The sequence below is a fragment of the Pipistrellus kuhlii genome, unplaced genomic scaffold (genome assembly GCF_014108245.1).
Source record: "Pipistrellus kuhlii isolate mPipKuh1 unplaced genomic scaffold, mPipKuh1.p scaffold_m20_p_1, whole genome shotgun sequence".
NCBI classification, from domain to species: Eukaryota; Metazoa; Chordata; class Mammalia; order Chiroptera; family Vespertilionidae; genus Pipistrellus; species Pipistrellus kuhlii.
In genome coordinates, this window is record NW_023425404.1 from 126,232,923 (window position 1) to 126,245,665 (window position 12,743).

General features: G+C 44.6%; 1 protein-coding gene across 2 annotated transcripts in view; it reads right to left on the reverse strand.

The window, feature by feature from the left end:
* Window positions 1-243: 243 nt before the first annotated feature.
* The window catches only part of WDR37 (WD repeat domain 37), a 76,245-nt gene continuing 63,745 nt past the window's right edge, over window positions 244-12,743 (reverse strand). For both annotated transcript variants that reach the window (XM_045588793.1, XM_036408361.1), the window contains exons 12-14: window positions 6,015-6,149; window positions 5,495-5,609; window positions 244-2,323 (exon numbers count right to left, since the gene is read on the reverse strand). In XM_045588793.1, the coding sequence (XP_045444749.1) occupies window positions 2,192-2,323; window positions 5,495-5,609; window positions 6,015-6,149 (382 nt within the window). In that variant the 3' untranslated portion in view covers window positions 244-2,191. The remainder of the gene's footprint in view (window positions 2,324-5,494; window positions 5,610-6,014; window positions 6,150-12,743) is intronic.

The window sequence follows — 12,743 nt, forward strand, 5'->3', positions numbered from 1 at the left end:
CTTTTTAAAATCTTTTTATTGATTTTTTTAGAGAGAGGGAGAGAAGGAACCATCAATGAGAAACATTGCTCGGCTACCTCCTGCACCCACCCCCTTACTGGGATCGAGCCAGCAACCCAGGGCATGTACCCTGACCAGGAATTAAACCAAGAACTTCTTGTTTCATTGTGATATCCAGTAGCTACTAACTGGATATCACAATGAAACTGGAGACACCAGGCAAGCTAAAAGCTTCAAATTTTGTAATCTGGAAGAGATCTAGTTCTTAAGTTTGATTTATCTACTTGTATACATTTTTCAATGTTACTAATGGTGATTCTAAGACAGTCAGCATTCAAATTAAAACAAAAGAGGGAACCCAAGAGTGGTTATGCAACCTATCCTTAGGAACTCATCGTGCTTGTCTTTGGGGGTGTGGCATGGTAGAGAAGGTGTGATCAGCAGCCATCTCACCACGAGACCACTCAGGAGAACAGTGCCGGAACCTGGTGCTCAGGCCCATAGTGACAACTGACTTGGTTCTCAAACAGTGTGCTGAGGGCAAATGTCACACTTTAAAACTACAACTAATTCTTGAACTTTAAAAATAAAGTCGCTCTAAAGCATTGCTTGTCTGTTGTTAGCAACTTCTGAACTGTTATTACTAGTTTTTCCTGGTCTCTCTCCCTTCCAGGCTCTGTAAATCATTTCAGAATCACCAAGGACTCAGGACTGAAGTTTCAAAGCTTAGCTACTGCAGGACTTGAGCCTAGGCGCTCCACCCCCGGCAGCCTGCACATGTCGCACTGCCCTGCAGCAAACAGTGCCCAGCCATGTCACTATAAAATAGGAGACATGGGAATGGGGTCACCCACAGTCATTTTCAATGTTAACCTCTTGTATCTCTCCAAGGGGGCCAGTCTCCGATATAGTTGAAGGATTAAAAATATAAGGAGTAATACACTGAGATGTCTCTTTAACAAAACTATAACAACAATAACACGAACTCACAAACGTCAAACACAGTAACTGCTAAGAAGGCAAGGGTGACAGGCCCACTCCAGCAGTGGGAGGGTTGGCACTGAGGGGTGTCCTGGCAACTGAGACAGGAGCATCTTGTCACCTGTGAACTATGGCTGCGGCTGCCACCCTGGTAGCTAGCTAATGGAAGTGCCTTTCCACTACATTTGCTGATTGTCTTTCTTGCCTTCTGAACTGAACTCGGTATTCCAGCTAAAAGCCAAAGTGCTTAGTTAGCTAGGCACAATAAGACTCCCAAGTTTTCCAAACATTTATTTTTGAGGTAGTACTCATTTATTTGCATTGTTGGCTCTCAAATACCACCAAAGAAATGAACCCATGCAGAAACATGCAAACCAAAGGTGTAGAAAATAAATAAGGTTTTGTCTTCAGGTAGCACAGCCTTCTTAAAAAGGTCAAGTCACATTCAATGGATAAGTTATTTGAAACTTCTAAAAATTGTTTATAACCACAGCTATAAACTAAAGTGCTTTAAATTTTGCTTACAATCTAAAATTGGTGATTAGAATCTTATTTTAGAATTTGCTAATATGAGACCTCAGGATATTGAAATGATTTTCTATTAAAAAAAATAAAAATTAAAAAAAATAAAAACTTTTTCTTTAAACAAAAAATGAATCCTGCAAACTCAACATCTGATACTATTTTTTTAACTTCTAAGATCCAGGTTAATTTCACAGAACTGTAAGAGAATGAAGAGCTGAAGCTGAATTACACAACAGCTTGTGCTACAACTTCACATGGAAGTAAACATAAAATTTTTTGCCAATCTTGCCATTCATCAGCCAACGCAAACACAGCTCTGCAGTCTCCCAGGACAAGGTAGATATGTAGGATTATTCCAGAAATGCCACAGACTTACACTCACAGTAAGTACACAGGTTCACATTGAACTCACACAAGTGTGATGCCCTCCTGTCATATGTCAAATGCCACGTGCTGTAGGGAGCGGCTTTGTTCCCACTGACCAGAGGATGCCAGCACAGACAAGACAGAATAAAAACGTAACCACAATTCTGTACATCATGCAAGCTGGGTACAATGGGAAAAGAACATATACAAATCACCCTTCTCAGGGTCCAGCTCTCACAAAAATGGCGGATCGGTATGAGAAAAGCCTGCTCCAGTCACAGGTCCATGGCGAACTACAAAACTAGGGAATGCTGGCACCTTATTTTTCCTGTAACAATGCAGGGATGTTGATGTTCCAGCCTATGGCTTGCCTGTCAAACCCACAGGTGAATAGATTGCAGGTGGGGTGGTCCTCACTCCACGCCGAGCAGCACACCATTCTTCTGTGGCCCTATTACCAAGCACACAAACCAGAATTAGTGTATTATTCCTCAAGCATAAGGGCTATAAAACCACAACCAAATTAACAACTACACCACTCAAAGCAACCGAATTAAAAGGGGGGAAAATTAACTCTCAGGATTAATCAGAATGAGACAAAAATACTAAGTTGGCAGCAGGTTCTCAGGGATGAGCTGGTGGAAAGACCTTGATGAATGAATGAGGTCAGACACAACATGAATCTCATGAAACACACCAAAAGCACTCATGATTCTTTAAGAAAATGAGTAAGATTACAGTCCGAAAGAAAAAATAATCAATTTTTTTTATTTTAATGAACGAGTCTCGGTAAATTAAGGAATAAACTCAATGAAATTCACCCAAAGACCTCAAATATCATTTTAACAAATAATTGGTTCAGGTGTCCAAGCAGTTAAAAATCACATTCAGTGTCAAATGAAAAAAATAGAAAAAATGAATGGCCTTTCAAGTAGATTCCTGATACCTTCAGGAATTCCGGTTCAACCTCACAATGTTGGGGAAAATTACTGCAAAACGTACAGTTTACAGTGTGATGTTTGGTGTATACAGGCAGGTATGCAAGCAATGCCTTAGTATACAGTCATTGTTACTCTAATAGTTGGCTGGTGCTATATCATACAATAGAGTACAAGGAGGAGTAGAAACAGCTAAAAGAAATTTAGTAAAAGAAACCCTCAAAAGAATGGCACAACAGCTTCCTCTGTAAAACACTGGCATTTGAGAACTGCTGGTTTTAGAGAGAATCAGGCCACAAAGGGAAAGCACTGCAAGAAAGGAGCCCAGAATGAAGGGTTAGGGGAGCTCTTCTTCACCGCTTTGTTAGGAACTTAAGAAGTGAGAATGCATAAGAATTCACTAGCTGGCAATAAAAATCAAGCCTCTAGAAAGAACTAGTTCAAGATGATAAACTCAAGCCACTCACTGAGCCAACAGAGTCATGTCCTACTACCTAGTGAGGGGAAAAACCAGACGGCACCTGCAAATGTGGGCCAGTCCTGCCTGAACTGGGAGCCCGCACTAGGTGAGTCCTCCTTTTATCTCACGTACATCCTCCAGAGTGCACACAGACATGACCCAAAAAAGGCCCGGTGCACGTGCAGACTTTGAAACCATTCTGTGCCCTTAGAGTCACAGAGCCATGCTAAAACTTCCTCCTCCCGCAGCACAGATCCTGTGCGCTGTCTGTAGACCCACCTTTCACTGCACACTGCACCACTCCTCCCTGAGCTCCTGATCACAGTCCACACTCTGGGAAATGGCACTTACACTTTCCCCAAAGTAAAACAATTCCACATCCTAAGCCCCTGCTCCTCTAGAGACCAACTTGAACTGAGTTTCGTTGTCTCCTTCTAAAGCTGTCAGCTGAGAGAAGCTGGGACAACATGAGCCAGGGATTTCTAGCTGTGGTTTTGTGAGACTAAAAAGCATACTGATTCATCTGAAATGTTACAGGTTCAGAATGAAATGAAATGTTATCCATTAACCTTAAAGGTAAGTATTTTCACAAACCACTTTAGGAGGAAATAAGGCCAACCACAGAGGAACTCTACAATTCCAACTGGATTGAGAGTTAACAGAAAATTATAAAGTTGTGCCCACAGAATTAGCCCCACCAATAACTGCTGAAATCTCTCTCTATTTTTTTTTTTTTTTGAGAAATATTCTCAAAGTAATGAAGTCATGCACACTCATACATTTGTTTATAAATGCTGGCTTTCCATGTTGCACAGCAATTTTACATACTGCATAGGCACAGCTATAAACAAAAGAGTAAAGAGAGAGATGTTTAGGATACATCAGTGATGCTTAGCAGTTACCAAAACACAAAAATCCCAGACAAGCAACTCTAGCTTTGTGTAGTTACTCTAATTTCATGAGTAGTTTTTCTGTGACCTGCACTCATAATTAAGCAGCTCAGTCATTAACTTCAAACAGCACACGTAGGAGCTACAGAGAAGAACCAACCATGTCTTGAACACAGAGAGCTTTTGGAAACTTGGCGCCATTGCATTTGTTGCTCTGTTGGTAGCAAATGCACCTGACCACGTAACTCCGGAGTCGCCTGGCTCTGCAGTTCCTGAGCCCCGCCTCCCTCAGGGCAGCCTGCAGCGCATCACTGCACTTGGAGGCTCTGCCCCAAAGGGACACGAGCAGCCACCGAGTTGCAGCCATGGTGGGAGAATAAGGTATCACAGTGACACACAGAAAAGGCAGAAAGAAGCAAAGGAGAGTGTGACTGTGGTGGGGCTCCGTTAGGCACAAAGGCTGCAGAGAGGCTGCCTTCATAAGCAGGAAGGGGAGGGGAGGACACTGGCTGTTGTTACTACAGCTACATCAATTCCGCTACAAACAGAGCCAGTGTGTCACTCACTCTGGGACTCGCCCTCAAATTTGGAGCAACCCAGAGAACGAATCTAAACACAGTTCCCAGGCTTCCCTCAGACTCTGAGTCAGCAGGTCTGAGCTGGCACCACAGCCCAGGTAGCTGTGACAGGTGGTGCAAACACCTCAGTATACACTGACCCAACACCCCTGCACTGCACCATCTGGGCTGAATGCAAGTCCTAGTGCCCAGGAAAGTCTCTTTTACAATGGAGTTTGTCCTGGCAACTCACCATGGAAAGGGGTTCCTGGCTAGAGGCGGAGGGTCCTTTCTTAAGGAGCTGCCACTTCTGCTTGGCCACCCAATATGTTTAATACATTTCCAATTTGCACAAGTTCAATTGAAAATATCTAAAACTGCTTTCCAGTATGCAAAAGTGAGTCCCCGTGTAGTGGCTATTGACACTAAGGAACTAAATGCTGGATTTCATTTAGATTAAACTTAAAAACTAATGTTCAGTCCAGGTACTGGGAAACATTTTAACATTTTCAATGATAAATTTTAGGAACTCTAAATACAAATCAAATATATAGTAAGAAAGTAAGTGTAAATTTGCTAATATTTTTATAATGATGATATGTTCAAATGTTATTATTTTGGGTTTATCTAGTTAAATATACTATTAAAGTAACTTCTCGCTTTTTTAAAGTGGCTATTAGAAAACAAAAACCATGTGTGTCTCCCAGGGTGCGTCCAGGAGTCACTGATGACGAGAAGACCTGAGACTCTGGGAACATGGGTCACCAGCACAGTTACCTGCCGGCTGCTGCGGGGGAGCCGTGCCAGCCGCACGCCGGACATATCAAACAATCTGACTTGTCGGTTGTCATGGGGGAGGGCGATGATTTTTTGGCCAACGCATACATTGATCCTGCAAAGAGAAAAGGAGGTCTCATATAAAACAGTGACAGCACCACGGTATTCCATACTATACACACTTCATGGCAAACACAATAGTGAGTACTATGTGTCTGCAGCTTTAGGATGCAGAGATCAAGCTGCTTATACAATTCACATGTGCAGCATGTCACTAAAACAGAGGGGCCATAACTGGCTCATTCTTATTCTCAGAGCCCACTACACCAACCTAATTGTATACTTAAGTTTCAGTGTTTACAAATACTGAATTTGCATTAGAGGATCAATGGCAAATATTTCCCCAGGAATCTAAACCACTTTCCCAAGGTTCATTTAATTGTCACATGGACAAGACATTGTACTACAATCAACCTATCAAGTTAAATAAACATCTAAGCAATGAGCAGCTCCCCCTCACCTGTTGATAGCAGAATCTGTACGAATGGTTGCAATGGGGGATCTCATGTTCTTTAAATCCCAGACCTTCACTGTGCGGTCATCACTGCCTGAAACGACGTTATCTCCCACGGTGAACACGGCAGAGGTCACGGTGCTACAAGTAAAGGGCACGAGGTCATCTAGTGTTCAGCATGGTGACGGTAGTTAATACCATAACATGTACTTGAAATTTGCCAGGGGAATGGATCTGAAATGACCTCACCACACACACACAGAAAAGGTAACCAAGGTAGATGACAGGTGTGTTAATTAACTTGACTGTGATCACTTCAGTGGAAACGTATATAAAACACCACATTGTGTATCTTAAATATACTCAATTTTTACTTGTCATTTATACCTCAGTAAGAAGGAACAAACTTTAAAGATAACAAGAAAGGAGAGAGAATATAAGATGGCTGCACAGGTAAACACTTAGCCACAGCCACACACAATTTCAATAAAATACAACTAAAATATAAAATGGACATTACCCAGAACTACAGGAAAGTCAACTGACTGGAAATTCTACAACGAGAAGGAAAGAGAAACCCAGAAGGAAGAGCAGAGGAGCTGTAAAAGCCTAAGGTACGGAGACACGCAGCACGCACAGTGAGGACGGAGCCAGAGAAGAAGGGCGGGGCGGCTGAGTGCCTGGCTGGCGTTCCCTAGCTGGAAGGAGATAAAAGCTCCCACTGTGCTGGGCCCCAGTTCCGACTGCTCTGAACCCCAGTTCTAGGCCAGACCCCGGGGACCCAGGCTCATCCATAGGGAGCTGGGCTGTAAGGCGGAACCCAGGGAAGCGGCGAAAGGAGGCGCGCACATTGTGTGTAGAGAAGGGACGGTTGGCTGTGTCGCGGCATTGCCCTGGCGGGAAGGAAACAAAAGCTCCGGACTGCTCTGAATGCCATCTCCAACTACACTTCCAACTGAACTGAACCCCAGTTCCAGGCTCATTGGGGGAGAGCCTAGACTGTTTGGTAGCAGGCGAAAATCGAGGGCACCTTTCTCTCAGAGGTGCTTGCAACGAGTACTGAAGGACCCTGGGGATTAATGAGACTCAGGAACCAGAGAGGGCGGGGCTGACAGAAGCCAAGGCTATAGGCTCCACCCTGAAACCTCGTCCTGTCAGGGAACCTACGAAAATGTCAAGACAACGAAATAGATCACAAACGAAAGAAATGGAGGACAAAAAGCGACTGGATATAGAGTTCAAATCTACACTTATAAGGTTTTTCAAGAATTTCCTAGAAAAGGTCTATAAGACCTATGAGGAAATGAAAAGGAATCCACCAGAATTAATAAGAAATCAACAAGAAATGATAAGGGATCAACAAGAAATAAAGAATACATTGTCTGAAATAAAAAAATATTATAAGAGTCCTAAAAATAGAATGGAAGATCGCAAGAATCAAATCAAAGATTTGGAACATAAAGAGCCAGAATACACTCCTCCACAGAAGCAAGAAGGCAAGAAAATCCAGAAAATTGAAGATAATGTAAGAAACCTCTGGGACAACTTCAAGCGAACCAACATCAGAATTATGGGGGTCCCAGAAGATGAGAGAGAGCAAGATATCAAAAACATACTGAAAGAAATAGTGACAGAAAACTTCCCCCACCTGGGGAAAGAATTAGACTTACAAGTCCAGGAAGGAAGCGCACAGAACTCCAAACAAAAGGAATCCAAAGAGGACCACACCAAGACACATCATCATTAAAATTCCAAGAGCAAAAGACAGAGAGAGAATATTAAAAGCAGCAAGAGCAAAGCAGGTAGTTACCTATAAAGGAGCACCTATACGATTGTCAGCTGATTTCTCAACAGAAACCATGCAGACCAGACGGGAATGGCAAGAAATATTCAAGGTGATGAATAGTAAGAACCTACAGCCAAAGATAATCTACCCAGCAAAGCTATCACTCAGAATCGAAGGCCAGATAAAGAGCTTCACTAATAAAAAAAAGCTAAAGGAGTTCTTCACAACCAAACCAGAATTATATGAATTGCTGAAGGGGGTTCTTTCGGAAGAGAAAGTAAATAAAGATAAAAATTATGAATAACAAATACGTAATTATCAACAAGTGAATCTAAAAACCAAGGAAATTAAAAAGAAAACACTGATGAACAATATTAACTGTTGAATATAATAGAATCAGAGGTATGGAAGGGGAGTGAACTGACGATTCTTGGGGAAAAGGGGAGAGGGGAATGTGGGAAGAGACTGAACATAAACTGTGCACCTATGGATGAGGACAATGGGGAAAGGGCAGAGGGTGGGGTGGGAACCTGGTGGAGGAGAGTAATGGGGGTGGGGGGAGGAACATTTGTAATAATATGAACAATAAAAATTTATTTAAAAAATAAATAATTTTTAAAAAGCAAAATAAAATAAAGATAACAAGAAAGGATCAAGAAAACAATCTCACCATTCCTGACAATTCTGGCCCTAAGTAATAGCCTCCCAGAATATTTAAGAGCCATATTTTTTACAGAGGCAAAAAAATTAACTACAAATAAATACTATCTTATATATAAAACCTCATCATTTCTTTCAATAATTTCAAACTACTTTTATTTCTCTTAGAGCTTAAACAAGAGATAAACTCAAATTCAGAAAAACCAGGTGCTACCCAGACCTTACACCTAAAACTGCTCCACCAGCGACAAATTTGTACTGAGTCCCTGTCAGGTGGGTTTCAATCCGTTACTGTCAATGTTCAGGTGACCACGGCTCATGGCGTGCCCTGTGCACCTTGGCTGAGCAGCTCTACCTCTGCCCACCCGACGCTAGTCACGTCCCCTTCCTAGGTGCTACACTGCCAAACATCAGCCGCTATGCTACACTGAGGGACATCGTGTGTGACACTGGCAGAAAGGGGGAAATGGGGAACCTGGAGCACCGGACCAGTGACCCATCTGAACTCCCTATTTAAAAAACAAGCCAGAGCTTGACTAGAATGAGGTGCTGCTCCTCCTCCATGCAGAGGCCGCGGGCAGGTGTAAAGACACTGCTGGCAGAGCTCTGGGAACAGCTCACAACTCAGGGCTGGTCTAAAGACTAGTCTTTGGGAGGTCTGGGCCAAGTTAAATTTCAGTTATCGTTCTGCTAAATTAATGGGAAAAGTCTCCACAAAAGACCATCGAACCTGATGTTAATGAAACGCTGAAAGACATTATGTTTTTAATAAATCACAGCCCTGACAGGTATTGTGGGCCATCAAAGGAAAAAGCTGGCACAGAGACAGCACCCTCAACTCAGGTCCCACGGGGAGCGGGCCGCCATGGCAGCACACTGGAAAAGCTCAGACTCTGCCAGACTCCAGTAGACTCATTTATCTTGTCGCTGCAAGCAGCCGAGCATGTGCTTCCAGCTGACAGTGTGGTACCTCCTCACCGCACACCACTGCCTGATCTGGAACATTCCGCTCCCTCCGCGGGTCTCAATCAACGGAAAGACTGTAATGCTGGCACTCCTCATTAGGACTAACAGCTGTCTTCCCAGTCACACAGAGACACAAAACTGTTTTTGCATAACAATCTGCCGGAATTTCATGGCTAAGAAAAAAAATATATGATGTGGAAAACGCTGGCCCATGAAATGCTGAAGCAGGATGCTCTCCTGGCTCCGAGTTAGGACCTGACTGCAGAGCACCCACTTCTTACTGTGAGGGGTAGCTCCCCACAAAACAGAGTCATCCTTCCGCATCTGAGAACAGACTAGAGCAGCGGTCGCCAACGGGTGGTCCGTGAGGTCCAAAAGGTTGGCGACCACTGGGTTAGAGAGCAGGCACTCCGTGTGGGAACAGAAAGGCCAGGGCATCCTTCCCTGGAACACAGGCTGCATCTCCCCAGTCCACAGAACCATCTGTGAAAGGTGACCGCGGCTCATGGGGTGCCCTGTGCACACAGCAACCAGTGTGGCCTTCTCAATGGCAGTTCCCCTGCTCAGGTGCGCTGCAGTGTTCATGTCCAACCCCTGTGTGTCCAGCAGAGGCTGGTGTGACAAATGGACCCCAGCACTTTCCCACCAGCCAAGGCAGAGCTCACACGCCTACACAGGAAACCTACACACGCCACTTGACCCTTTCATGGCCTCTGTGTACAAAGCCAGTAGATCATCACATTCCTTTCCAGGTCATCACCACTTCACAAACTGTTTTAGAAATTAAGCATCTAACAAATGACACCATTCAGGAGCATGTCCTCGGGCCTTTCCTATCGTGTGCTCTTGGCAGAGTTTAAGGAGCTCATGTCAGCCTGTCCTGTTCAACCTCAGATACCTCAAAGAGGAACAGGAAACTTCTTCAAATAAACACACTTCTGAATATTCCTTGATAGCTAAATCCCAAAAAACAGACCCTAAGATTAAAAAAAAAAACACTCAAAAGAAGAGTCAAACTTGTATCACACGTGATTCTTTTTCAGGATTGAAAATTCCGCTCTTTCCTTGAAAAATGATGTTCAGGCACCAACTACGCCAGCCACTAAATATTCCCACGTGGTTGTTCTCCTACCTACACCTCCCTCTTCAGGACAACTGGGAGATTTCCTTTCTATTTACTGATAGAACTGTCCATCCAAGGAGGATTCTGAGCACTACGGAGTGCCAGGCCTGCTGTCTGTGAGAGAACCCCCAACAGAGAGGGGTGAACCACTCCTGGTGATGCTGACACTCTAGTGGAGAAGATGGCAGTGGTCCTGGCTTTAAAGAAACATGCTGCAGTTGTAGGCCTGCAATCTAATTCAAGTGGCTGGAATGTGCTGATTAAAAAAAAAAAAAAAACCCTGCCGAAACCGGTCTGGCTCAGTAGTAGAGCGTCAGTCTGTGGACTGAAAGGTCCCAGGTTCGATTCCGGTCAGGGACATGTACGTTGGTTGCGGGCACATCCCCGGAAGGGGTTGTGCAAGAGGCAGTTGGTCGATGTTTCTCTATCATCAATCTTTCTAGCTATCTCTCTCTCTTCCTCTCTGTAAAAAAATCAATAAAATATATTTTTTTTTTAAAAACAAAAAACCCTGCAGTGACCAGCTTTACTACCAACCAGAGAGAAGGGCTCCAAAAGTAGCTTTAAGAGTGTGTCAAGCCCTAGCTTGTATGGCTCAGTGGATAGAGCATCAATTTGCAGATTGAAAGGTCCCTAGTTCAATTCTGACCAAAGGCACATGCCTATGTTGCAGGCTTGACCCCCAGTAGGAGACGTGCAGGAGATAGCTAATCAATGATTCTCTCTCATCATTGATGTTTCTCTCTCTCTCTCTCTCTCTCTCTCTCTCTCTCTCTCTCTCTCTCTCTCTCTCTCTCTCCCTTTCTCTCTAAAATATATCTCCTATATAATAAAAGCCCAGTGACCCAAATGGTGGAACAACCAGAGACCAGAATGACCATGCCCAGCTGGCCACTCGCCAGCAAGGTAGGCGAGCAATTAGGGGCCAGTAGTCCCAAATTGCGAGAGACATCCGACTGCCATCCCTCTCAGACTTTCCCCAAAAGATCCCAGATTTTGAGAGGATACAGGTCTGGCTGAGGGACCCCACCCCATCCCCATGCACAAATTTCATGCACCAGGTCTCTAGTCTTACTTGACCTTCACACCATCACAAAGATGGTGGCACCCACAGCAATAAGGAGGGAATATGCTACTTGACTGCCCCACCCTCAAAGATGGCAGCACCCACAGCCACTAAGGAAGGGATATGCTAATTGACTGTCATGCTCTTAAAGATGGCAGTGCCCACAGGTACAAGATGGCAGCACCCAGACCCCTCAGCCATGCCGGGGTGGCAGGCACCTGTTCACTCCACGCGCCTACCTACGGAGTCCCCCAGTCCCCTCAGTCCCTCCAGCCCCCCAGGGCTGGCCCAAGGCGCAGGCAAGCTTCGGAGCCTGCCATCAGAGACACCCATCAGGCTCAGGTAACCAGGGCCAGCCGAGGCTTGTGCTGCCGGCAGTGGCAGCAGCAGAGGTGTGATGGGGTGTTGCCTTCCCCTGATCATCAGGTCACCTCCCGCCCCTGAGGGCTCCCGGACTAAGAGGGTGCAGGCCAACCTGAGGAACCCCACCTCCATTGCATGAATTTTCATGCACTTGACCTCTAGTCTATATATTGCTATTACAACGCACTGACCACCATGAGGCAGCCACTCAGTGCAGAGCTGCCCCAGGGTGATCAGTGCACTCCCACAGCCAACCTCCCGCAGCCAGTCAACCTCCCATGGTCCCTCTTCCCCTGCAATGGGGGCCAGCCGGCCAACCTCCTGCAGTCCCTCCCCCGGCCAGCTGGCCCCAATCAGCCCAGATTGCCAGCCTGGCCAAGGGACCCAACCCATGCATGAATTCACGCACTAGGCCTCTAGTAAAAATATTCTTTTTTTAAAAAGAGTGTGTCAAAACAGTACAGTCCATTAACGTGGCTAAATTCTCATCCTTAGTATCCTATTAAAAACCTTTTCCCACAGATTATTCAAAGATGACAGTTCCACACAACCTAATTTAAAATTATTACAGAGAAAGATAAAATGAGTAGGGTTTATATGCTGATTTCCTGCTTGTGATACCAAGGTCAAGATTCACTTCCTTTCTGTGAAAACTGACCCTTGTTTCATTTTTACTGAATGAAAAGAGCCATAAGTTCTGAGTAACTACAATGGCTACAGTAATTTTACAGAAATCTGAGAGAAAGGGATTTCCATTTAAACTAGGTGAGG